The sequence below is a fragment of the Oxyura jamaicensis genome, chromosome 1 (genome assembly GCF_011077185.1).
Source record: "Oxyura jamaicensis isolate SHBP4307 breed ruddy duck chromosome 1, BPBGC_Ojam_1.0, whole genome shotgun sequence".
Lineage (NCBI taxonomy): Eukaryota > Metazoa > Chordata > Aves > Anseriformes > Anatidae > Oxyura > Oxyura jamaicensis.
The window spans coordinates 159,284,699-159,308,684 of NC_048893.1; the positions used below are offsets into that span (position 1 = coordinate 159,284,699).

General features: G+C 37.4%; 1 protein-coding gene across 3 annotated transcripts in view; it reads left to right on the forward strand.

Annotated features, from left to right (window-relative positions):
- The first annotated feature begins 255 nt into the window (after nucleotides 1–255).
- Nucleotides 256–23,986, forward strand: part of RBM26 (RNA binding motif protein 26) — a 51,905-nt gene continuing 28,174 nt past the window's right edge. Inside the window, exons 1-10 of one of the 3 annotated variants that reach the window (XM_035319864.1) lie at nucleotides 256–749; nucleotides 14,236–14,354; nucleotides 14,884–15,020; nucleotides 15,890–15,978; nucleotides 16,566–16,777; nucleotides 18,327–18,587; nucleotides 19,969–20,208; nucleotides 21,491–21,658; nucleotides 22,007–22,147; nucleotides 23,169–23,280. In XM_035319864.1, coding sequence (XP_035175755.1) covers nucleotides 679–749; nucleotides 14,236–14,354; nucleotides 14,884–15,020; nucleotides 15,890–15,978; nucleotides 16,566–16,777; nucleotides 18,327–18,587; nucleotides 19,969–20,208; nucleotides 21,491–21,658; nucleotides 22,007–22,147; nucleotides 23,169–23,280 — 1,550 coding nt within the window. In that variant the 5' untranslated portion in view covers nucleotides 256–678. The remainder of the gene's footprint in view (nucleotides 750–14,235; nucleotides 14,355–14,883; nucleotides 15,021–15,889; nucleotides 15,979–16,565; nucleotides 16,778–18,326; nucleotides 18,588–19,968; nucleotides 20,209–21,490; nucleotides 21,659–22,006; nucleotides 22,148–23,168; nucleotides 23,281–23,986) is intronic. The other 2 variants (XM_035319872.1, XM_035319881.1) reach the window with 2 other exon arrangements.

The window sequence follows — 23,986 nt, forward strand, 5'->3', positions numbered from 1 at the left end:
AACACTTATGAAATTCTGTGCCACGGGGGAGCGAGAACCGAGCTCCTCCCTTCCTTCTTCCCCTGGGCAGTCCGACACCGCCATCAGCCCCCAGCCACCTCCCGCCCCCGGGAGGCACCACAAGGCGCCAGGCCCGGGGCCGCTCTGACGGACGGGCCCTGCGCGGCGGCCTGGCCCCGCCCACCGCCCGTCCCCGCGCGCCGCCCAGCCCTCGCGAGAGCCGTTCTCCTCGCGACAGCGGCGCGCCGCCATCTTACCTGCTTGCTCGCTCGTTCCGCCTCGCTCTGCAGCTGAGGGGCGAAGGGGGGGCGCGGCGCAATTCGGGGCTCGTCGTGCCCGCCGGCCGCCTCTGAGGAAGAGGAGGAGCAGGAGGAAGGGGAATAAGAAGGGGAAGGGATCCGCGGGGCCGCCGGGCCGCGGTTGCCGGCGAAGGAGCGGGGAGCAACCGCCGCCGCTCGGCTGGTTCCGCCCCCTTCGTGGCGCTGGGCCTCGGGCCCCCGCCGAACCGGGAGAGGCGGCCTCGGGAGCGGGCTCGGCCTCGGGGGGCGAGGGGGCAGGCGCGGCGGCAGCCGGGGTCCCGGCCGGTGGGACGGCACGGGCCCCGCCGCCGTCGTTGTTTGTCCGTGGTGGTGGTGCTGCTGCTGCTGCCGGGGAGACGGGGGGCCCGGGCCGCTCTGGATGGTGGTTAAAATGATCATAGAAAACTTCGAGGCGCTGAAATCCTGGCTCAGCAAAACCTTGGAGCCCATGTGAGTAGCCGCGACCCTTCCCCTCTCCCTCGCTCCCCTCCTATGTGTCGTGGCCCCCCCCCCCCCCCAGTAAAACCCTCCTTTAGAAAAAAAATATCGGGGATTCTCCGGGGAGGGGAGGGCACCCCGGGAGGTGTCCTCCTGCTTCCCCCCGCCCCTCTTCCCCCTCCGTGGGGGCCCGCGGCCGTGCCATGCCCCCGCTTCTCCCGGCACCGTCCTCGGCTGGGAGGTAGGTAGGACCGTCTTTTTCTTGAGGATGCAGCTTCTCCCCCTAGCGACGACGTTCATCGGCAGCGCCCGTGCTCGCTCCCTTTGTAGCCCGGAGTAAGCGGGAGGTAACGCGTGTGCAGCCCGCGCAGCTCCCTCAGTAGAGGCCAGGGTAATGGCCACGGCCTGCCACCCTGTGCAGTGACCTTCTCTGAGAGGCGTAAAATACAGGCATTTTGAGTTCAGGGCTCTGCCCCCTAACATTTTTCAGCCATCGTTTGTAGTCGTTTTGAATATTTGACACTCTGGTGTTTCCCTCCCTGTTGCATCAGTTCTGAAGAGCTCTTGGGAGCAGGAGCCCCAGAGAATAATTTACCTATTTGTGAGTACCTGCTGGGCCTCTGAGCATAACATCCGTGTGAGTAATTAGGACTCTACTGCAAATAATCCGTGTAGTACACATCTTTCTTCTTTGGATGATTTTTTAATAGCATCAGTACCTGAATTCAGTTTAAAAGGTTTCGTCTTCTGTAAGTATAGTGCCTATAGACATTTCAGATCAAAACATGCTCTTGATTTACCATTACAAAACACAATTCTAACAGAGCTATATGAAGTTTCTAGAGCTTGATTTGAGTCAGTAGAACCAGAACTTATAAATTAATTCTGGTATTAATTTTTCTTCTGAGATGCTGTGGGCTTTATTCTTGATAGTAAAGGATGGGGGAGGGAAAACTTGATTTATGGCTTCCATAAACATTAGTTAAGTGTATGTATGTACACATACAATTTGTATGGCTCATGTTGAAATAACTTGAGTAAGGCTCAGGAACTAAAATTCTGGGGCACTTTTAGGAGAGCTTCACTTGAGCTTTGTGCAGGAAGGTGGTTCATTTTTCCATAAGACCTAATCCAAACAAAACTGAAATAGATGACTCTTGAGATTAATTCCAGTGGACTTTGAATTAGGCCTGCAATAAATTTTCTGGGTGCATTTACACAAAACGCTTGACCTTGAAGACTGTAGTAAGATTTTTTTTTTTAATTTTCCTTGTGAAGAATGTGATCTAACCTTCCTTTAGCCTAACTGCAAGGTGTTACTAAAACCAGAAGGCATACTCTGTTCTGTGGTAGTGGATCCAGGTGTTCTAAAACCGTCATTAGTCTTCATAAAATGCAGAATGTTTCTGATTAGTATCTGAACGCTTTCTTACAGGAATATTCTGTTAATAGTAATCAGCAGTTTGATATCAATACTAGGAGCATGCTCTTTGAGAGGTTTGTAACAGGTAATACTTAACTTTGGAAAACCTTATAGTTTCCAAAACAGGTGCTGGTAGTTTGAAATGTTGAATCTTGCTCACTTACTTCATAAGAAGGTGCTGGGGATTGGTTTGTTAGCCAGCAACGATTCATGAGCACTGTCAAATTCTGTGAAATCTGAAATTGGAATTACACTGGTGATATTTGCAGTAGGGCTTCAGTTGATGTCAAAATCCCTTTCTTGAGTAAATGTGTCAGGTTATTTTAATTATGCAGATCGATATCCAAATGCATTTAGTCTGCTTTTCTGCACTTGCATATTACACATCAGGAGCTGAAGTTTGTAATTTACTGGTTTATACATTTCCTATTCATAAGCTAAAAACTAGCAGAAGTTTGTCAGATACTATTTAGCTAGAGGTCAGTGTGGTTCCTCCATCCTCTCCCCAGGCTCTGTTCATTAGCGATGTATAGTTGTAATTTCTTATCCTGGTAACAAGCCCAGATAGGTTGTTCAATATTCCTCTGTCTGAATATTGATCTGCTGTCTCCTAGTAACAGCAGTTAAAGAGTGAAATTGGGATTTTCAGGTTTTGAGATCAGTACAGTTTTCTGCTCTTAACTAAAGGCACCAACATTTTTCTCTTAAAATAAATGTAATGTGTGAGCAGTTCAGGTGTGGTTCTCATGCTGGAAAATACATTGTGGGGTAGGGAATAGCTGACCTGGATGTTAAGTTCTCTAAATTTTTAATTTTGGGAGGGAAAAAAGCCGGCGGGAGCTGATAAACTCATCTGTCACTCAGTTTTGTGCAGTGTCCTATATAACTGCATTATCCCATTAAACCCTGGATTTAGCTGAGAAGTATTGTCTTTTCCTACCAGTCAGATACTCCTGGGGATTCTTCTGATGGCAGTTATCTGAAATGTATACCTACAGCCATAGCTTCTGGCCATATGAAAATTTTACTATGCAGTTACTTCTTTGGAAGTGTTAGATCTGTACTAGTACAATAAAGCCCTAAGTGCTTGGCTCCTGGTGGTGTTACTGTAGCTTGAAATTTTCTTTTTTCCTTTTAATGAAACAAATATGGCAAACGTTTTTATCTCATGGCTCTTTCAGAAACCTTTAGCTGCAAGATAAGCAGCTGGATTTCCTAACTACACTAAGAAATATGTCACTATATTAGATCTTCATGGAGCTGTTTTCTTGGTGGTTATAAGTGGAGAAATCTTAAGGAAATAAATTGTATAGGCACCTCTGTATAGGTTTATCTTTGTGTGATAGATATGTACGCTAGGTAATTATTACTTTCCAAGTTGCCCATTTCAAAGTATCTAGCAGTTTTTGATCAGGATATAAAACTTGTCCCAAAGGGTGTAAATATGTTTCTGAAATGTGTATTTCAGAATTAGAAAATGGCAGTATCCGTAATGGTTGTTTCCTTTCATCGGAAAGCTTTACCTTTAACCTGTTAAAAGGAATTAGCAGGAATGTCAGCTTTTAAGTATAATGAAACCAGCGTTGTATATATTTGTATAGACTGGCACTTTTTAGTTGTTGATATCTTCTCATACGAGGCCTTTGGGGAATACTTTCTGTAGACAAAGTTTGGAAGAGGGGGGATGATGGAGGGTTTAGTTTGGCAATTTTTTTGTTTGTGCTTTTCTCTCTCTCTCCCCCTTTTCCTCGCCCTTTCTCTCCCTGTGTTAAACTTTTTGGACTTCTCTAATGGCTCCATCAAAGCCTTGGTGACCTTCCGTACAAACACTCCTGTTTGGTTGTGTTGCAGTAAGGCAGAAACTGCAAGTGCTGTTGTGCTCGACTTGAGGGGTGGTAGTTCTCCAGTAACTTTCTACAGTTCTCCAAAGCAGAGGCTGCTTTTATTGTTTGGGGAATAACTCGTTGAAAAGCTGACTTTGGTTCCCAGAGAATCAAAAAATGTGCACGCAGCCGTTATAGATACGTGTATGTGAATGTAGTACCAGTGTAAACACAGCACCAGGAGTACTTCTGTGTGGTGGCTGCTCTGTGTTTGACTGGAGCTATCTAGCATGCTTCACTGAGGCCAGCTTTGTAAAGAAGGTAGTGTCAACAGCTGTCCTTGTTTCTTGCAGGTTGTGGTGTGCTTAAGTTTCTATTGTTATAACTTCTTGTCCATGGTATGGCTTCTGTAGAGTGTTTGAAAGTAATTGTAAACTTGGAATATAACCTCATGCCTGTCACCTCTAATTTCTGTGCTAGCAAAGTCTTCGCTCAGCCGTATCTATTGTGATGGATTTCTTTTCTGCAAGTGCATTCCAGATCCTATATAAACTGTATATATGCTTGCTAGGATGTCAGGATCTGGCTTGGCAGAGTTCCAAGTAGGCAGGTCTTTTTCATTTTTTTCTTTAATTAGAGTTTTAAAAAAAAATCTGTCCAAATGCTACACTCTGTTTTGCCTTATAAGACACGGTACCGTTTTCCCCCTTGCCCTAATTCTTCACAGTGAAAAATTTTCTTATTTTTAATTACTTTGTGTAAAATACATTTAATTAAAATCTTGTGCTGGCCTATTGTGTTTTACCGAAAAGTTGATTAAGGTTCCCATATCTATTTTTTGTCTTTATTATATTTACATTTCTGAGGTCTGTTCACTTACTAAGTCAGACTTGCAAGAAAGATGGCAAAAATGTAAAAATGTTTATGCAATATTTAAGCATACTTCATTAAAATTGGAAGTTTTTTTCATCATTTAATTTTATAAATGATTGTGGCATTGTAACTAACAGAGGGAATAAAATTCAAATTGATAAAGAATATTTTATTTGTTACTGGTATATTTTATGAGAAATAAGCTGGTGTTCAGCTGTGCCTTCACTATTCTATTTCTTTGCCATGTTTTTCAACCTTTCTGTTAAATCTTCATATTTTTTGTGTGTTTGGATCTTTGCTTAATTATTAATTGGCTAATGGTTAGTTCTCTTCACACACTAACTTAAGAAAAGTGGTGAATAAAGGAAATTGAACAGTGGTATAAGGAATAAATACAGTGATAACCCAAGACACTGAAAGAAGTCAAAATGAAATACCTCGGTGTTCCTTTCCTTTCCTACATGTTGCTTACCATCCAGCTGGTAATACTCATCAGCCCATCAGGAGGTTTCACTAATTTCCCAAGAAACTTCCTAAGAAGTTCAAAAGCAGTGTATGTTTATCTTCATTTAACTTCCTCTGTTAACACTTTAAATTATTTATTAGCACTTTACATTAAAGTATTTATAACTATTATAAGTCACAAATACGCAGTGTTGTTGTAGCAGTTTTACTGCTGGTGAAGTTACTCTAATGCATCCGTTTAAACTCTCGTTGGCTCCCCTGGCTCATGGAGAGCTGCCGTATTTGGAGCTGAACCTTCCTTCCTAACCTCTGGCACTGATGGGGTTATGCTTATTTGGAAAGGTACTGTGATAGAATGACAATATTGGTATTATAAGAAGGAGTAATTGAAATTAAAAGATAAAAGATGAGAAAACTGTTCTTGTTACGTTGAACCTTTCTTATTCTTACTCATCACCAGCTAAATAGAACCCCTTGGCTGCCTCGCAGGCTATGGAGATACAGAAATGATTTTTGCTTTCCACATTAAACACGTGTTGGATGACTAGCAAGCTGATGGCCGTTCTGCCTCTTGAAAGCTGTTTTGAATCCTGAGGTGGCTTTTTAAGCTGTTGGTTGCAGGTTGCACCTGTATGAACTTGTAAGATTAGGATATCGTAATTTCAAACTGTTGTAATGACATCAGTAACTTGTGTAAGAGCATCGGAGGCTGTTGGATTCCTTAAGTATACCTATACGTGTAACGAGTTACCAAAAGTGAGCATTACAAGAGTTTTCCTTCCCATCTACAGTACTGCCTCAAGATAAAATTTAGATCTTGCTGAATGCGTCTGTCATTCATTTGAATTTTTGAGTGCTACAGCTTTCTACCGGTTGTGGAATATAGTATCTTAAGTGGTAGCAACGCAACCAAATGGTACAGCTGCCTGTGTTAGCCTTGCTGCTTTGTCCAGTGAGCAGCATACTTAATTCTTCTGCACACACTCAGCCCTGTAAATGCAAAGCATGTCTCAGCCCTCAAACATAGCCATGCCCAGTTTGGTTAATGTCTAGGAGTGAACAGTATCCTAGAGAAGTATAAATATTAATCTTTAGGCAACAAGACCAGACCATGAAGTTTAGGTTGTGAATTCTGAGGATTAGAGTGAGACAACACGCAGCTACATGTTCTTTTCTTTACAGAAAGACCATTCACCGCCTGGAGGATTTCAGGCATGCTTTTGTGGTTACAATTTGTTGTGGTAGTTTAAATTTGTTAGGAAACTAGTTCCAGGACTTGCACTATCTTTTTGTATATTCATTTTTGTGCATTAACTTAGAGGTACATTCATTTAAAAAAGAACCTAACAAAAAAAAATGTAGTTTCTTTTACCTATTTAAAAAAAAGTTGGGTGTGCACAAGCCATCTCCAAAGTTAACTTAATTAGCTTCAGTTTCAGGTTCTTGGCACTAGATTGAAGGAAAGCAGTGAAAAAGATTGGAAATACCTGACCAGCATTTAGGTTACAAGGAGACTTGATAGAAGTTTCTGTTCTGTCCTTGCTCCTCTCACTTCACCAATCATTTTTTTCCCCCCAAGTGGAGTAACAATTCATTTTATGAAAACTGTCACTTTACAGTTGGACAGTTTCAGTTTGGGATTTCTTCCCCTCCTTCCCCCCGCCCGCAGTAAAATGGTTAAGTGCCCTCTAGTTCAACACTTCTTAGGTATGTTTCCCTTTAGGAGTTTGCCTGGAAGGACCAAGTATTGTCACCAGAAGGTAGACACTGAAATACTAAACTTCACTTCGTAGGAAAGGTGTGAAAAGCTGCCAAAAATTCACTTTCTATGCAATGATTAATCTGTCATCCATTAACTGTAAAATCTAAACCAGTTTGTTTTGCCATGCCTCTTAGACTTTTTAACAAAATAAAGGATTTTTCTCTTCCTAAAATGATTTCTGAAGCACTTACTGCAGCACTGTAGTATCAGGTCTGCACCAGATTTTGTGGCTATTACATCCAGAAAAAAATCAGAAATTATTACACCTTTGAAGTTGCATCTTAAACGGGCTTGGTGGTTTATTGAGAACTGACTTAAGTGATGAATTGCAACATGAAGAACTTTATAGCTCTGCAGATGTGTTGTGTCCATCCATCATCCCCTGAGTGGAAAATGTCTGATTTTTAGATACTTGAGACATTTCCTCAAGCTAATTGCTTACTTTTTTAAAAGGCTTTAGCTTGGTATATTAATAGGATACCAAGAATATGCATCTCTGCTTCCTCTGTGCTTTGTCATGTTGGAAGACATTTGTTATGTTAAAGGTTAAAGTAATTGTGAATGATGTCCAATGCATCATTATAAGTCCAGTCTTGTTCAGGGTACTGAACTGTCACTATTACTGATTCACAAATAACGTAGTATACCCTCAGTCTAGTCACGTTCCACGGCCACACTTAAAGAGTTTGGTCGTGTTCAATGAGACCTACCATGGCTAGATTAATGACTAGTGCAATTTATTAAAGCAACAGGTACATACACAGGTTCTTTGGATTGCCAGTGATAAATTGTCTGCAAGGCACATGCTAATAATACCAAGAGTATGAGTAACACTGCCTGGCTACGAATGTGTTAAAAGATGTAAAGTGACTCTGTAGAGATTTCTGAGTTTCCCTGGGAGGCACTTGGCATAACCAAGTATTTGAATCTTACCCAAAGGTGTCCAGGGGGTGGGGGGTGTGAGGCTTAGCCCATGGACTGCTCCCAGAAATCAGTTTTTTATCCCTTACACAATGGTATCTTCTCTAACACCCTCCCTCCCTTAACGTAATTTGTATAGTTTTCCATCTTTTAGGTGGAGCTTGAGTGACTCTAATTATACATACCTTTTGCCATGAAATTTTTTCACTTTGCTTTTAAAAGTACAGGCTAGAAAAATTTAAAACACAATTTCAGTGAGGCGTGGTTACACCTTGGAGGTGAGTAGCCTTTGGGATGGAGGTGTGTTTTGGCATTATAATTTTTCTCATTATAATGAGAAGTTCACCAAAAGGATAGCATTTTGTCAAAAACGTCGCAGGCCATTGACCCAGGGTAGCAAGTATGCAGCGTATTGGTTCCGATGTACCTTCAAGTTCCCATTTTATCACAGAGCCTGGCTGTGGCGTCTCCACTATGCCCCACCCTCTGTACAGTTCCTCTTAGAGTCAGCACACCAAATTCTCCTAGTGTGGCCAACACCTAAGGTTGGAGGCCTAGGGAACGGTCAGGTTACACCCCTCTCTGGAAGCATCTTCACTGCTGTACCTTTTCTTTAAAATGTGAGTATCGATTTAAATCAACTCTGGCAATTATTGCACAACATTATATGGGGAAGATTGGAGTAGGACAGGTAACATTAATAAGGTATTTACGTATGTGAAATATTCATGTATGCTCTTATCAACCTCCTAACTATCATTTTATTATTCTTGACTTTTAACCACTTTTCAGTTCCTTGCAATTTTTTCTACTCTTGTTTTAAGAATTTATCACTTTTGTGGTGTTTTTTGTTATTGTTGTTTTTGTTTTCCCTTCAGTTGATGCAAGAACTGTAACAGGAGTCCTAGTGGCCTTATACAGTATTTGGGATTTCTCTCTTGGTGGAGAGTTCAGGGCCCTGTTGGGGAGACATACCTGAAGTTCTCAATAGATAGTTGGATACCGAGCCCAACGGACTTTCAGATCTGCCTCCCTCTCATATTTAAAATACTCAAACAGAATGTTTTATCTTTCAGTTTATATGTATTTGCTGATCCTTAAACACATTCATAGGCGCTTACCTAGTAAAATGTATCCTTTAGCATACTGTAGTCAAAGTTTGTTTTTGTTAATGCTTAAAACTTGGAAGATAATTACTGTGTTTCCATTCAGTGTCTTAGAAAATGATTCTTAGGCAATATTTATGTACAAAGGTATTTTGCTGCTTTAACTTATCTGCCCTGTTGAATTGCTTTTAGCTATTCTGCCAGTCTTTTTAAGTCAGTATAAGCTTTGTTGTTGGTAAGAGGTTTTGTGTATACGGTTACACCAGTGAAACTTCTTGGCAAACAACTTCCATATATATTTCACACCCACTGAATTTTTAGATTAATTTGATTTGATGCTTGTAATTGAATGTGCTTATGAAAAAATTAAAGCCAGTTCTCAGAACATATTTAGTATTTTATATTTTAAAATACGTAAATCTGAATATTGGAAACTGACAGGTTGAATGGTGCTTAAAGAATTGAAAAGTAATTTTAATACTTTTCAATTCATTTGAAATTAAAAATAAATCAGAAGAGGAAAAAAGGCTGTGCAGGGAAGTGAGTCCTCTTCAACCAAGTGACTTGTACATCCTCAAACATTTGTTACTTTCGTATTTGTATGGCCTAGAAATGCCTTCACATCTTCAGTTTTCCTCTTCTGCTTTTTCTTTATTTGAAATGGTGAATTGATCTCTGCAAAAGCAGATGAGATTGGAAGTGATGGATTTTTAAACAGAGATCTTGAATTTTTCCTTGAGTTTTGTTGCAGTTACAAGCTCTTGCTCCTGCAGTTGAGCAGAGCATTTGATTGGCCATTACTTTCCTTTTTGAAGCTTTTCTTCAGTGGTTAGCAATTAGAGGTATCCAGATCATTCCTTGAAGAACGTGTAGAGCTCTAGCAAGAGTATTCTTCCAACACTGTTAAGCAGTGTTTATTAAAGCAGGATTTCCAGAGCAGTTTCCCTTGTCTAGCATAGAGCAGTAGACACAGCATTTTTGACCAATATAGTACAAATCCTGTAAGGAAACAATACTAGAAGCAAAAACACTTAGCATTTCTGGCTGAGATTATATATCTAGTAAGTGGGCAAAAGAAAATGTGCTATGGTGTTTAATTGTAGCAGGCATTGAGATGTTCTTCTACAGTGAAAATCGGTTTAGATGATTATGCCAACTGTTTTTTGCTTGCTTGATTAAAAAAGAAAATAGAAATATATGTGATTATCGAGACATGTAGCACCGCCCTACAAAAACTTGGAGGAATGTAGATAGATGATTTGAAGTTGAGAAATGTTATTTTATGCATATAAATTCCTTTTTATTTTTTTTATTTTTTTATTATTTTTTTTTTTCTAGTAACCAGATTTTAGCATAAGAATAAATTTAAATCTAAACTCAGCATACTTTTAATGCACATATTTAGTTTCAGTTCAGGTCTGGGGTGTTGTGCATCATATTCAGGTTAAGCTACGGATTCAAACCTGTATCTAACCATTTAAAATATATATAAATCATCAAAGGCTATAATTGATATATAAATTTATTTTGAGTTCTGAAATGGTGCTTACGCTATTTGAAATGCATAGGTGGTAGCCTCATTTTTCTAATTTTTCTAAGTAGTCAATTAAGGATGTTCCTCATGCTACTGATCTTTTTAATGTGCAAAAAGACAATATGCTATATACAGTGTGAAGAATCCTTGTGCTACATTGTATTTTGTTGCTGTCTCAGCATGGGGGCCTTTCCTGTTTTCTTCAAAGTGACATTGCTTAGTAAAACATTGTCAACTGTAAGAGTATAAAATACAAGTCAGGCTTACAAAATGTGATAAAGCTAGCTCAAAATGCATGAAACGTCCATGTGTGCACAGCAGAGATCCTGCAAGTATATTGACTATTATTCACACAGAAAGGGTCATATTCTGTAAGAATATACTATTAAACTAGAGAACATAAAACCTTGGGTAGCAGCAAGCCTCCTGTCATCAAACCCAGCAGATGCTGACTGAAGTAAGTTGTGGATGGAGAATTTATACACAATATGTCAGAATTCTCTTAGAGTGAAAAAATAGACGTGAAGCAACCCTCCCCCAAACAAAAACATGAAAGGCAACATCCAGAACTTGAATAGCTGTAAAGAGCAGAAAACGTCAGGCTGACCTTCCGGATTCACAGTTTGGTAAATTTAAACATCTTCCGTAATGCGATGAGGCCTCTTGTTGCTACCTTCTGCCATTTATGTTGCTAGCAGTTTGATTTGTCCATCATCTTAAGAAAACATCGTACAAGACTCTGAAAACCTGTGAATGATCATACTATAAACTTGTTAAACGTATCTAAATGCTAGTACAGAAAAGCATGGTCTTCATGACAATGTGGAGAAGACCAATCTTTTTGTTTTGGTTTTGTTTTTTTTTTAAGCTTTGAACAACAGTCATAGAAGAAGTAGCTTCTGTTTCAAGTCCATACATCAAGAAAGAAGTCAGCTTCTCAGCTTAAAAATCATTTGCAGTTTTGTATTAAAAGTGGGGAAAAAAATCACAAAATCATTCTGTTAGTTGACAAAAACGTTTTTGCCATCTCAACTGCAGAATACACTATATTCATTATCACTTAATTGGCATTGATTCAAAATAATTCATCTGTGTTGCTACTTCTTGAAAAAAATAATATTTGTTGAGTAGCCAAAATATATAGTTTTAATTTGAAAGTGTGTAAGTTCTTCCTCTTTTGTACAGGGGAATTTCTGCAGTTACATATTGTATAGTAATAATAGAGTTCAGTAAATTTGTTTTGCATCTTTTGTGTGTGGTAATATCACATATGGAATGATAAATGTAAAGGCAGGGCCACAGGAGAATGTGATTTTGTCTTTCAGAAATGAAAAGTGCATTTACGTATGTTTTTATTGAGGATGTTTTCTTGGAGTTGAGTGGATGGAATGAAATTCTGAGATCATTGTTGGGTAGATCTTGGAGGACAGGGGAGAAGAGCACTAATTGTTGTTTTTAAAGTGCTTTGTGCCATGTTTTAAACTTCTTGGAATCTAGATGGCTTTCGAGACAAGGTTTTGTATTTTCTGCTCTGCTTATGAGAAAAAAAAAAAGTAAATTTAATATTTTATATCTTATAGTTGCTACTGTAGTAGCTGGAGAATTAAATAAACTGCAGTAGCTAACATTAGACATCAGTGGGTTTTTACTTTCTAGGCTTCCCCCCCCCCACTAAATAATTTTGGGTGCATTCCTGTGTCATCCAAATGAGTTTTAGCAGATTTTTCACTGATATCCGACTTTGTATTAGAGTATAAGAAACAATTTTGGGGAAATTGAAATTTAAAAAAAAGATTGTAGTGTTTTATCAGTTTTTTTGAAGTATAGAAAGGAGGAGGAGAAGAATAAATTTAAGGATTATCGTGTGAAAATTGTCCGTTCCTCCCCAAATTGTTTTTCTCTCATGACTGCTGATACACAGTATGAAAATGGCACAGTAATTTTCTGAGGCATGATTCAGCTTTAAACTGGGAGAAGAACGCAAAGCTTCTGTGATGACATTGAAGTCAGATTAAGAAACAGTTGAATACTAATATTGCAAAGTCAACCATTTGCAAGTGGAGAAATGCTAAAATTTGGGCCTCATTGGGACTGTATGGGACGACACCCCTTGCTGCAGCCTACATACCTGCTTGACATAGGCCTCCAGGTAGTCTGGTGGGATGATGTGCTCAGTGCTAGCAGTGGATCAGCGGTAGGCAGGCAGCTCTGCCATTCTCAACCTACAAGGCTCTGTGCCTGTTTTCAAGGTGACTTTGTGCCTGGACAGCATTTTCTTGATGGGTAAAGAATTATATAAAGAATTATTAAATCTGAGCAGGGGTAAACCAGATGTGATAGTTGGATGACAGATTCTGGAAGAATTCTGGAAGAATTATTGAGTCTTTGATTAACCGTATGCATTTGTATTTTGTTGGTTTAATGTGTGCTGTTCTTCTGGAGTTTAGGCTGATTGTGAACTCTCATCTCCTACATCTGTGAGTAATGTAGACTAATACAGAAAATGGTGATATGTCCCCTAGTAGCTCAGGTTGCTTTTACAGCATGAAATTCTCTTATTGCCTGCCTTCTGGAGGATGCCAAGTTATGTTTGAAACTTTGACATTTAGCTTCAGAGTACTCCATGCTTGTCCCAGGGTATCCAGGGGATCTCCTAAGGATGGATATATGCTGACAGATCTGCTTCTTTTGCTTAGTGGATATATTTGTGTGGAGGATGTTGGGTGCAGTGCAAGACATAGCTCGTTTGAGAAAATGAATTAGGTAGCATGATGTTGTGAAGGATTTGTTTCCAGCATCTAAAATGTGTCAGTTAAATCATCAACATTCAGACTTCTAATTAAGCTTAAATATTGAAATTTCATTTCTTTTAACATGGAAGAGACTTGGAGTTGCTGTTCTGTTCTGTCATTGTGGACATAATTTGCTGTAGCAGTCAGTATTCATATGATACATTCAGAGCAACTCCCTGACCATACTTTAATTTTACTTGTTTTGCAGTAATTTCTGGTAGGGAGAATGTACAGTTAGGACACATCAGTGCAATTTTCTTTCCTCTTCTAGTTTTTTAAAACACCATTATTAACTTTGCTCATCACCTGGACAAGCTAGCTGTCTGTTTCCCATCACCAGCATCCAAGTGTCAATTTTTCCATGTTTTTTTAATAGTATCACTCACTTCTGCTGTATCACTTCATTCATTTATAATTCTATATACTGACTTTTCCTCCATCAGTCACTCAGTGTTACAGATGTTTCACTTATTTCATCATCGAGAAATTATGGAAGTATTTGTTGTAGTTTTTGTATTTTTAAGACTGTTAAGCAGTTGAAGATGTTTCACTCTAAATTGTTCTTTATAGTTTGTTCTAAACTACTCTGTGGAGTATTGTTTGGAAATCTCGCTTGTAGAGAATCATCTCTCTGGAGAAAAATGTGATACTTTGTGATTTTTCATATCTGGACTGAGTCTTAGAAAATACCCATGGGTGTTTTTCAATTACTTTGCTATATGGTATCGGTCATACCAGTTATACACGTTCACTTCTGTAATCTAATGGATTCTGTGTTTTGTTTGTTCTCTATTTGCAGATGCGATGCAGATCCATCTGCCCTAGCTAAATATGTTCTGGCTTTGGTAAAGAAGGATAAAAGTGAGAAGGAACTGAAGGCATTGTGTGTTGATCAGTTGGATGTATTTCTTCAAAAAGGTATGGTATTTAGCTATTAAGTCTGAGTGAAAGTTTGCCCCGTTTAATTCAAACAATCTTTTAATGTAGAATCCCGTGTTTATCTCTTTATAAGCTTTATTACTTGGAATTATGTAATTCAATTTGCATAAATAGATATCTATATTTTAAACAGGTGTATAGTGCAATATGTGAGCTTTATTAAGTATGTTTTCTGTCAACTGAAAGAAAATGGAAGATGGTTAAGTATTATTACTTGAATTAAAAGCAGTGAAGCTTTGTATATATTCTCAAAGTGTTATTCCAGATAGTTTTGATTAAAAGACATTAAAAACTCAGGGATTGAAAGCCTTTATGAAATATCGTTAATGACATTTCTTGACTCTGTGAAGCTCCTTCTAAAATACAAAGCGTAAAAGAAGAGTATTAAAAAAAATACTAAAGTACTATTCATTGTTTTAACTTTTTGGTGATTTTTTTTTCCTAAAAACAAATATTAACTGAAGTTTTAAATGTTGGATATTCATTTTCATGTTTCCTTTACTTTTAGAAACTCAGATATTTGTGGAAAAATTGTTTGATGCTGTGAATACAAAAAGCTATCTACCTCCACCAGAGCAACCATCGTCAGGAAGCTTGAAAGTAGAGTTTTTTCAGCACCAGGAAAAAGAGACAAAAAAAGAAGAGGTAAGCACTGAGTTTATTTTAAATGTATGTCTTTTTCCCTCATTCCTGCAGTTTACTTATGTCATTCAATTTCATCATGTTTGTTTAGTAATCGTAGTCCTAAATCTTGAATAACAGCTTTAAAATGTCAGAAAGTTTTTCTCTTTAATGTTGAGTACTGCTGCACAGTTTTTTGTAACATAATTTCATAGGTAAACCACAAAGGTTCTATTAGGCAAATGCAAATAAAGTTCCTGAGTATTGTGGGAAGTGTGATACAACCTGCCTTAGTTCTTTGCTCAGGAGGCTGCTCTAATTATGTTGCCCTTTAAATTTTCCCTTCTTAATGGCAGTTGTCATTCCTCGAGCTGCTTGTTCCTTAGCCTGGTCCTGGTGATTCTAGTTGGTTCTACAAGCCAGAAAAGTGTAGGTTTGGCCCTTTCCAACAGCGGCTTAGGTTTGGTTGTATGAGTATTTAACCATGATCTGAACCTGCTAACCTGTCGATGAGGAAGACCTTGTTGTGCCAGTCATTGAACATTCTAGATGAACTCTCTAGATCTGTTGTTTCATCTCAATATGAATATGTCCACCTGTATCAAAAACTGATGTATTTTCAGTGCAGCATAGTAAGGGTTTATTTCACTTCTTTATTTTCTCCTAACCACTGCTCTGAATGTTCTCAGAAATTAGATGTTTAGTATGTTACAAAGATTTCCCCATTGTATTAGAAGTAAAAATCTTGTTTTGGTTCAGATGTTACTGCTGACTTTGTTCAGCATCTGAGATTTTTGTTTATTTGGATGTGCAGAAGTCTTCAGTACAGTACTCATGTTTTGATGTATATATTTAATGTATATATTATATATATATATATATTTAAAATTCAGATAGTTAAAGAGGAAGAACGAGAGAAAAAGTTTTCTAGAAGGCTAAATCACAGCCCTCCTCAGTCAAGTTCTCGCTACAGAGATACCAGGTAATCAAACAAATTTTATCTCTTGTATTGTATCAATGATCAGATAGATTTGGATTTTTATATGTTTACAGTGTTACTCAAATATTTATTTTCCTTATAGTCACCTACTAACTCTAAAACTAAGACCTTTGTTGCTTTTATGCAAATGTAGTTAAAATGTGAATATATGTTATGAGTGACTGTGTAAACCGTCTCTAAGTTAATGTACAACTATTACATTTGACTTTTATGTTGTTTTTTTGTTTTTTGTTTTTTTTAATGTTAATTTATATTACAACACCTTTTGTTCACTACTGAGATTGAATAGAGGTAATTTGAATTTAGAAGCCTTTTTTTCAATAATCCTTTTTGGTATTTCTGACTGTCAGAAAGTGCATTTTGGGGCAGAAACAATACTTCACAATTTAAAAGATTTCTGGATTATAAAAGAAAAAATCATAAATTAAATAAAAGTCTTTTCATAGTCTGTTGAGAAGAAAGGAAGGACCATAGTTAAATTCATTTCGTATCTTTTATCTTATTTACCATTGCCATTTTTTGAGATTTTTAATTCTTGTAAGTAACAACTAGCAAAATTGCATGTTTAGAAGCCGTGATGAAAGGAAGAAAGATGAACGTTCTCGGAAGAGAGATTATGACCGAAATCCTCCCAGGAGAGATTCCTATAGGGATCGATACAACAGAAGAAGAGGGAGGAGTCGGAGCTACAGCAGGAGTCGAAGTAGAAGTTGGAGTAAAGAGAGATTGCGGGACAGGGATCGAGACCGGAGCAGAAGCAGGAGCAGAACACGAAGCAGAGGTACCAACAGTTGGTCTCTAAAATACGGTGAATGTTGCTTACAGAATGTAGACACTAGACTTAAACACTCACTTCAAGGTGTACCAAAATTTCCATTACTGTTACTGTTTCTTTATTCAATTTTAGTTTGGTTTTCTATGGAAACGAGACTTACGTGATTATTTTTTAAGTTCTTGTTTTCCCCTCTTTCCCACCATTCTTCTCCTTTGACTATGTTGGCTGCTACTAAACAATATTGTAAGAGAGGCAGAAAAATCTGAGTTAACTGCATTTCATTAAGTTTTAAGAAACTCGGAATCTTATTTGGGAATATACAGAAACTAATACCCACCTACAACGGTAGGATTGGCAGAGATTACCTGTTTGGCAGTAAATTGTTTGTCAAACAACAGTAGAGCTCTGTTCTTTTTGTGTTGGCCCCTCTTCATGGGAGGAGCTAAAATTACTGTAATAAGTATGTGCATTAGCACGCACTGCTGCAGGATTTAGGTCTTCAATACAGTAGTTTTGCTTTTCAAATTAAGCTTCTTCAAAAACAAAGCTGTTTTGTTTCACCTAAAAAGAATGCTTTTCCCTCTGCAGTTGTTACTGATAAATTGAAAAAGAGCACTGATAGTCATTTTACAATTTAGTTATCCTGACTTAAAGAATACAGAGGTAAAAATAATCTAGTTTAGGTCTCCTGTTTATTATTTCTGTTTGTGAAGAATGGGCCGTGCTAACTTGGCCTTATAAGTGGGAATGCAAAGGTCCTGAAAAGCAAGCAGATATTTTTTCAAACAACTTAAGAGTGATTAAATTCAATAGCATGCAGCAGTTTAAGACTGCAATGTGATTAAATCTTAATTTAAGGAATATTTTACAGCTACTACAGTGGTAGTATTTTACAGATGGAAAAAGTTTCTAGTGTAAGATTCTAAGGACACAGGGAAAAGCCTGTTTTACCCATACTTGTCTGCCATTTTTAAGACATTTTTATTAATGTATCGTTAACGTGATGTTGTTCGAGTCTACCAATTTATCTCATGACAGAACTCTGCTGTCTTAATCTGGATGCTTACTGTTCAATTGGTCGTGATGTTAGCAAATTAAGAGAACAGTTTGTATTTATTGAGAATAAAAAATCATGCTGCTGCCGTATATGGCCAGGAGCATTCCTCACTTGTCAAGTGTTGTTATTTCTCCAGTGATGTCAAAGCTTTGTATTTGATCAAATCTATGCAATTGGATGCAGATAAAATGAAAATTAACAGCCTGAAAATACATCAATAACAGTGTCTTGAAATGTAAAGTTACATAACTGTTACCTTGATAGTGTTGCTAGTGTTTTCATTTGATGGTTATTTTTTTTTTCTTGGATGTTGTTCTCCTTTATTTGGGATAACTTGACATACCAAGTCCTTAGAATATATGGTTCACAACAGAAGATTTACTCCGATTGAAGGGTTTCTATTGTATTATGGGTATAGCTGTAGCTAAAATACCCCAATAGTTACTTACAAAGATACTTACACAGTTGTGTTTTTTTGTTGTTTTGTTTTGTTTCCAGAAAGGGATTTGGGAAAGCCGAAATATGATATAGATAGAACAGATCCATTAGAGAACAATTATACTCCAGTTTCTTCTGTGACAAATATTTCGTCTGGCCACTATCCTGTCCCTACACTGAGCAGCACTATTACTGTTATTGCTCCTGCTCATCATGGAAATAACACTACTGAAAGCTGGTCAGAGTTCCATGAAGAGCAGCTGGACCACAACTCCTATGGAAGACCTCCGCTGCCAAAGAAACGCTGTAGAGATTATGATGGTAAGTCTGTGTTTTTTTTAATTGCTTCCTGCAGCAGTGATAGACATCTTTCTGGAAAGATTAAGGTCATTTTCCTGTTCTTCCATAATAATGTGCTTTTCTTCTGTAACACAATTATTTAAGTGTATCCCATTTTTTGATCCACTTTTGTTTTAGATGTCTTCATTAGAGTCTCTACAGGTTTTTTTAGTTATTAGGCTTATATATATTTAAATTAGTATATTTATTTTACAGAAATTCTAGGGGACTTCTACCTGGTTTTCTTGTCTTACTACTTGGCTTAAAGAACACATTTAATTGTTTTGACCATAATTATGATGTTATTGTCTTCACCTTCTTTTGCTTTTATTCCATCCTATCTGAGAGAGATTTTTTTAACTACAAGGTTCTAGAGCTGCAACTTCTCAGACTTGCCTGTTTTTACGGAATAGGTATTTCTTAAAATTGAGTGGATTTTGTGCTTTAAATAAGAACAAACTATGCTGTCATTTTGCGTATCTTATGCTGAAATCAGTGGAAGAGCGTGTTGCTGTCTGCCATAATACAACTAAGTCTAGACAGTAAACTTGTTAAATGAACAGAATTTAATTTCCCCCTAAAGTGTGTTTTTTTTTTTTTCTTTCCCTGAGGCTTTCTTCTGCTGTATACCACAAATGAGTCTAAGATCTAGGACAGTTTATATTCAGGACTCTCTTTAGAATAATAACATGATTTTTAAAAAATGAGGATGGGAGACTAAAGTCTCAGGTGTTGGCAGAATTATTCTAATAAAGAATAGCTTTGCAGGTATAAGTAACAGGACTGTCAAGTAAAACTGTGCAAGTGTAGTTGATTGGAAATTTTCTTCCAGTGCAAGCTGAGCTGTAGAATGTTGTGTCATAGTTTCCTAGTTCCATAGAAATTTTTACAAAAAAAAGGATGTGGGGGCAAGTAAGTACACACTTTTGAAGTAAGATCTCCAGGTGGAATGCTGGAACTTACTATCTTTGAAAGTTCATCTCACATAGCAGTTATTTCCAGTTTCTGGTTATGAAGCAAATGGTACTGTGTTGGAAAACTATGACATAGATATTCTCCCATCTTTACTTTTTTTTTAATTGATACATTTTTGACTATCACTAAAATCTCTCTGTAGATGTCTCTTGCAGTTGCTTTTCTTATGACTGTGTATTTTGAATTTATAAGCTCATTTCTCTCTTTAGTGGCTAGCTAGTCCAGCATACTGTTCTTCCTATCTGCACTTCAACATTTTCTAGTTGACCTTCTGAGGAATTTTTATTTTTCTGTAACTTTTCAATTTCTGTGTTCTGTAACTTTTCCTGAAGAAGAGTTAATACATACAGACCTCGAATACTAACAGTGATTCTCTTTGATGTTTCAGAAAAGGGTTTCTGTATGAGAGGAGATATGTGCCCTTTTGATCATGGAAGTGATCCAGTAGTGGTAGAAGATGTGAATCTTCCTGGCATTCTGCCTTTTCCAGCACAACCCCCTGTTGTCGAAGGACCACCTCCTCCTGGACTTCCTCCCCCTCCACCAATTCTTAGTCCTCCTCCTGTTAACCTTAGACCTCCAGTACCACCACCAGGCCCCTTGCCACCTAGCCTTCCACCTGTAACAGGTAGTTAAGAAAAGATTAAAAAATGTTCCTGGACAGAAAGAAATCAATGTTACTTGTATACAGTACAAAAAGCATAAGAAAGCTAACTATATTTTAAAATAATATATTGTACTATGTTTTCATAGTTAGGTTGGCATAGCTTACCCCAAAATGATCTTTTTTTAATGGTAATTATTGCAGTGTCAATTGAAAAATTTGTATATAAAATGTGAACCTTGAATATCAGACAATATTTTGTGTTTAAGGAAAATCATGGAATGGTATGGCAAAACCAAACTCCTTGGATTTAATAGGGGAAGCTTGATGAAAATGACTACTGCTAGATGCTAGAGAAGAAGGGAAAACCCTGAGGCGACAGATACTTGGCATTTTATTTGTAATACTAAAATTAATAAGAATTCATGACCACATCAAATTTACACCTGAAAATGTCATTTGTGATTAATTTTGAAACCTAAACTTGTAAAGCAACAAAGAAAAATTGCCAGTTTGCTTACTCTTTCATTGGAAAGATGCAAGAATAAAAATGACTTGAGGAAGACTTGCGTCCTCACTCCCATTTTTAAAATAGTAATTTATTTGTCAGATGCCTGATGTGGTTTAAAAACTTCCTCGTGTGTTATTTTAATGTGACTATTCCTTTTCTTTTTTTAAAAAAAATAAAAATTGAAAGCCCTGCTTAGTAAAATTACTCGAGTAATTTGTATTTAATATTGCTTAAAAGTTTCTTAAACTTTTCATTTCCAGTTAGCAATATCTTTAAGTAAGAACTGAACTTATTTCACTTAGCATAGATAGTACCTGTCTTGCTGGGGTGATCAGTTCTGCTTCAGGTAGTATTTCCAGATGTGTCTGGGAAGTCCAGATATGTGATTTTGTATCTTTTTGCAAAATATGTTTTTACCAGTGATTAATTTGAAGGCCAGGTTTGACTGTTCAGCTTTGGAAGTGTCACATTATCTTTTGCTTAAATAAATAAGAAAGCTCAATTTTAGGAAAGAACCCTTTGACTTTCCACTCGAGTAATGTGTTTTTTCTTTGGGTGTTTGTATTAAAAAACAAATGGATTGTGTTCATTACTGTCATCATAGAATATTTTTATTACAGCACCTTTTAAAAGGTGAAGATAAGTACTGAATTAGTGGTGAAATTTTGGCTTACACATTATTTGGAAAAACGTTCAACCATTTGTCTCTGTAATCTAAGTTCTGAGCCGTTTGCCAGAGGGGATGTTTGTTTAGTGGATAATATATGAATACGTTTTGTTCTTTGTTTTTGACAGGACCACCCCCTCCTCTTCCTCCATTGCAGCCTGCTGGCATGGATGCTCCCCCAAATTCAGCAACTAGCTCAGTTCCTACTGTTGTTACAACGGGTATTCATCACCAGCCGCCTCCTGCTCCACCCTCTCTTTTTACAGCAGGTGTAGTACTGAGGCTTTGCCCACAAGGTTTGCTAAATAGAATAACATTGATTCATACTATACTGTACTTTTTAGAGATTATAATTTAGTAGTTTGGGAGAATAAATGCATATCACTTAGACTGTGACAATAATTTTTGTTTTTTTTTTTACAACTTAATTCAAGACAGAAGTAAAATTTGCATGTAAAAAGTAAATCTTGACTGTGGAGTAATATTTGCATTGTCATATTTGCAAGCAAAAACATGGCACGGCAGTTTTATAGTTATTAGACTGTTCCATTGTAACTGTCTTTTTTAATTAGATAAAATATAATATTTGCAACCTTGGTTTTTAACTCCAATTTATTTTAATTAGACAATTTCTTTTTTACTAGAAACGTATGACACAGATGGCTACAATCCAGAAGCTCCAAGTATAACAAACACTTCAAGACCTATGTATAGACACAGAGTACATGCCCAAAGACCAAATTTGATAGGACTCACATCAGGTGATATGGATTTGCCACCCAGAGGTATGCTCTCAAAGCTATATTAACTTCATTTAGCTTCATTTCTTAAATCAATGTAAACTGAGGAACTTTTCAGAGAATGTAATACTACAGATTGTTGCATTTTTGAAAATCTTTTGGCATGAAAAGAAGTTTTCTCGAGCAGGGAATTACGTTCATTCTTGGTCTTTTTGTGCATTTTTGCAGGTAAAATGAAATATTTTACTAGAAAATCCTACAGATTATGCACTTTGCAGGAGTAACTGATCAATTTATGCATCTCCCATATAGAAAATGTTAATGTTTTTTCTAGCAATCTTAGAGGGTTGTTTTTTTTTTTGCTATGGAGAGGAGGCATTCATTTTTATCTTGTATCAGCCTGTTACACATAAGGAATCTTAACCTCATAGTTCCCATAGCCCTGAGAAGTAGCAGCATACTAAATGAGAAGAGAAATAAATATATATATATATATATATATATATATATATATATATTTTGTATGTGGGTTTATTTGAATTGCTATGTAGTTGCATTTAATCTTATGTTTTTTGTTGATTTGTTTTCCGTGAGGAGTCTCCAAGCATGGTTCTTTGCTTCAACAAGAACAGTGCTCTGGAGCACCATACCTTTCCTATCATTAGCATTTTTGTGTATGCCATTTAATGGTAGAATGGAGGTGTTAGCAAAAATGGTGTGAACTTCAGAATATTCCACGGGACGTTCTGAATGAATGAGTGTAGTCACTTTGAGGCAGAAGCCTTCTGTCACACTTCTTTTTTTTTTTTCCTTTTGTATGATGTTACTGTGACAAAATGAAAGCTATTAGCTCTTTTTATTGATCACAGCATTTGTTGATAGTTGAGATTAAGCAGAGAGATCTGCATTCAGAATTTGATGCAGTTTGATTGAACAAGGATCCTGGTCATTTAAAAATAAACAGTTACATATTTCAGTGCAAATTCATTGTGAGCAGAATACTGTTTTGCAGTCAAATGCACAGAAAATGCAAAAATTAACATAGAACTTTTTCATCTGTTTACAGAAAAACCTCCTAATAAAAGCAGTATGAGAATAGTGGTAGATGCTGAATCCAGGAAAAGAACAATTGGTTCAGGGGATAGTGGAGTTCCTACAAAGAAGACTTGGTTTGACAAGTGAGTGATCATTAACACAAGGCTGGCTTAATAGTTGCAGTTCAGTTGAGCTCTTTTCTCTGTTCTGAGAAGTATATAAATTGCAAGCAAGTTAAAGTATGACTAAGCTGACTGTATTAAAATAAGACATAATATAGAGGTGACTCAAAGGCTCTATTAGAGATAGTATCACCCAAAGCAACTCTAGCTGTGATCCAGTCATGGAAAGCTGAAATGACCTAAGAAACTATGACCTGCAGTGTGCTACTTATTAGGGTTGACTGGATTAGTTTTTAATTTCATCATTGCCAGTTTTGATCTAGTTGCCTGGTATGTTACTGGCATAAAAAGTGGAGTGTGTTGCTTAGTGTCCAGATAACACTGGGGGGGACAAAAGGTTGGAAGGGATTTTGAGAGACTAGTGGGACTGAGGAGAGCTTTGAAGTAGTAGGTACTTGAGAAGTTAGCGGGGAGATTGAGTTGAGAAGTTGCTTTACACAAGCAGTTAATGTGAATTATCTTAGAGAATTATACTCTGAGGTATGGTGAGAGTATGGGTGGGTGAACCTGTAGGTATGGGGCCTGTGTATCTCACACTTCTTCAACGCTTTTCTAAAATGTATTTATTTATTTTTTTAAGTCTGCCAATCTTTCTGTGTGACACACACAATCTTGTCTAAGAGAATAAAATTTAACTTTGCTAGCTTGCTATGGATTTCTGGCTTGT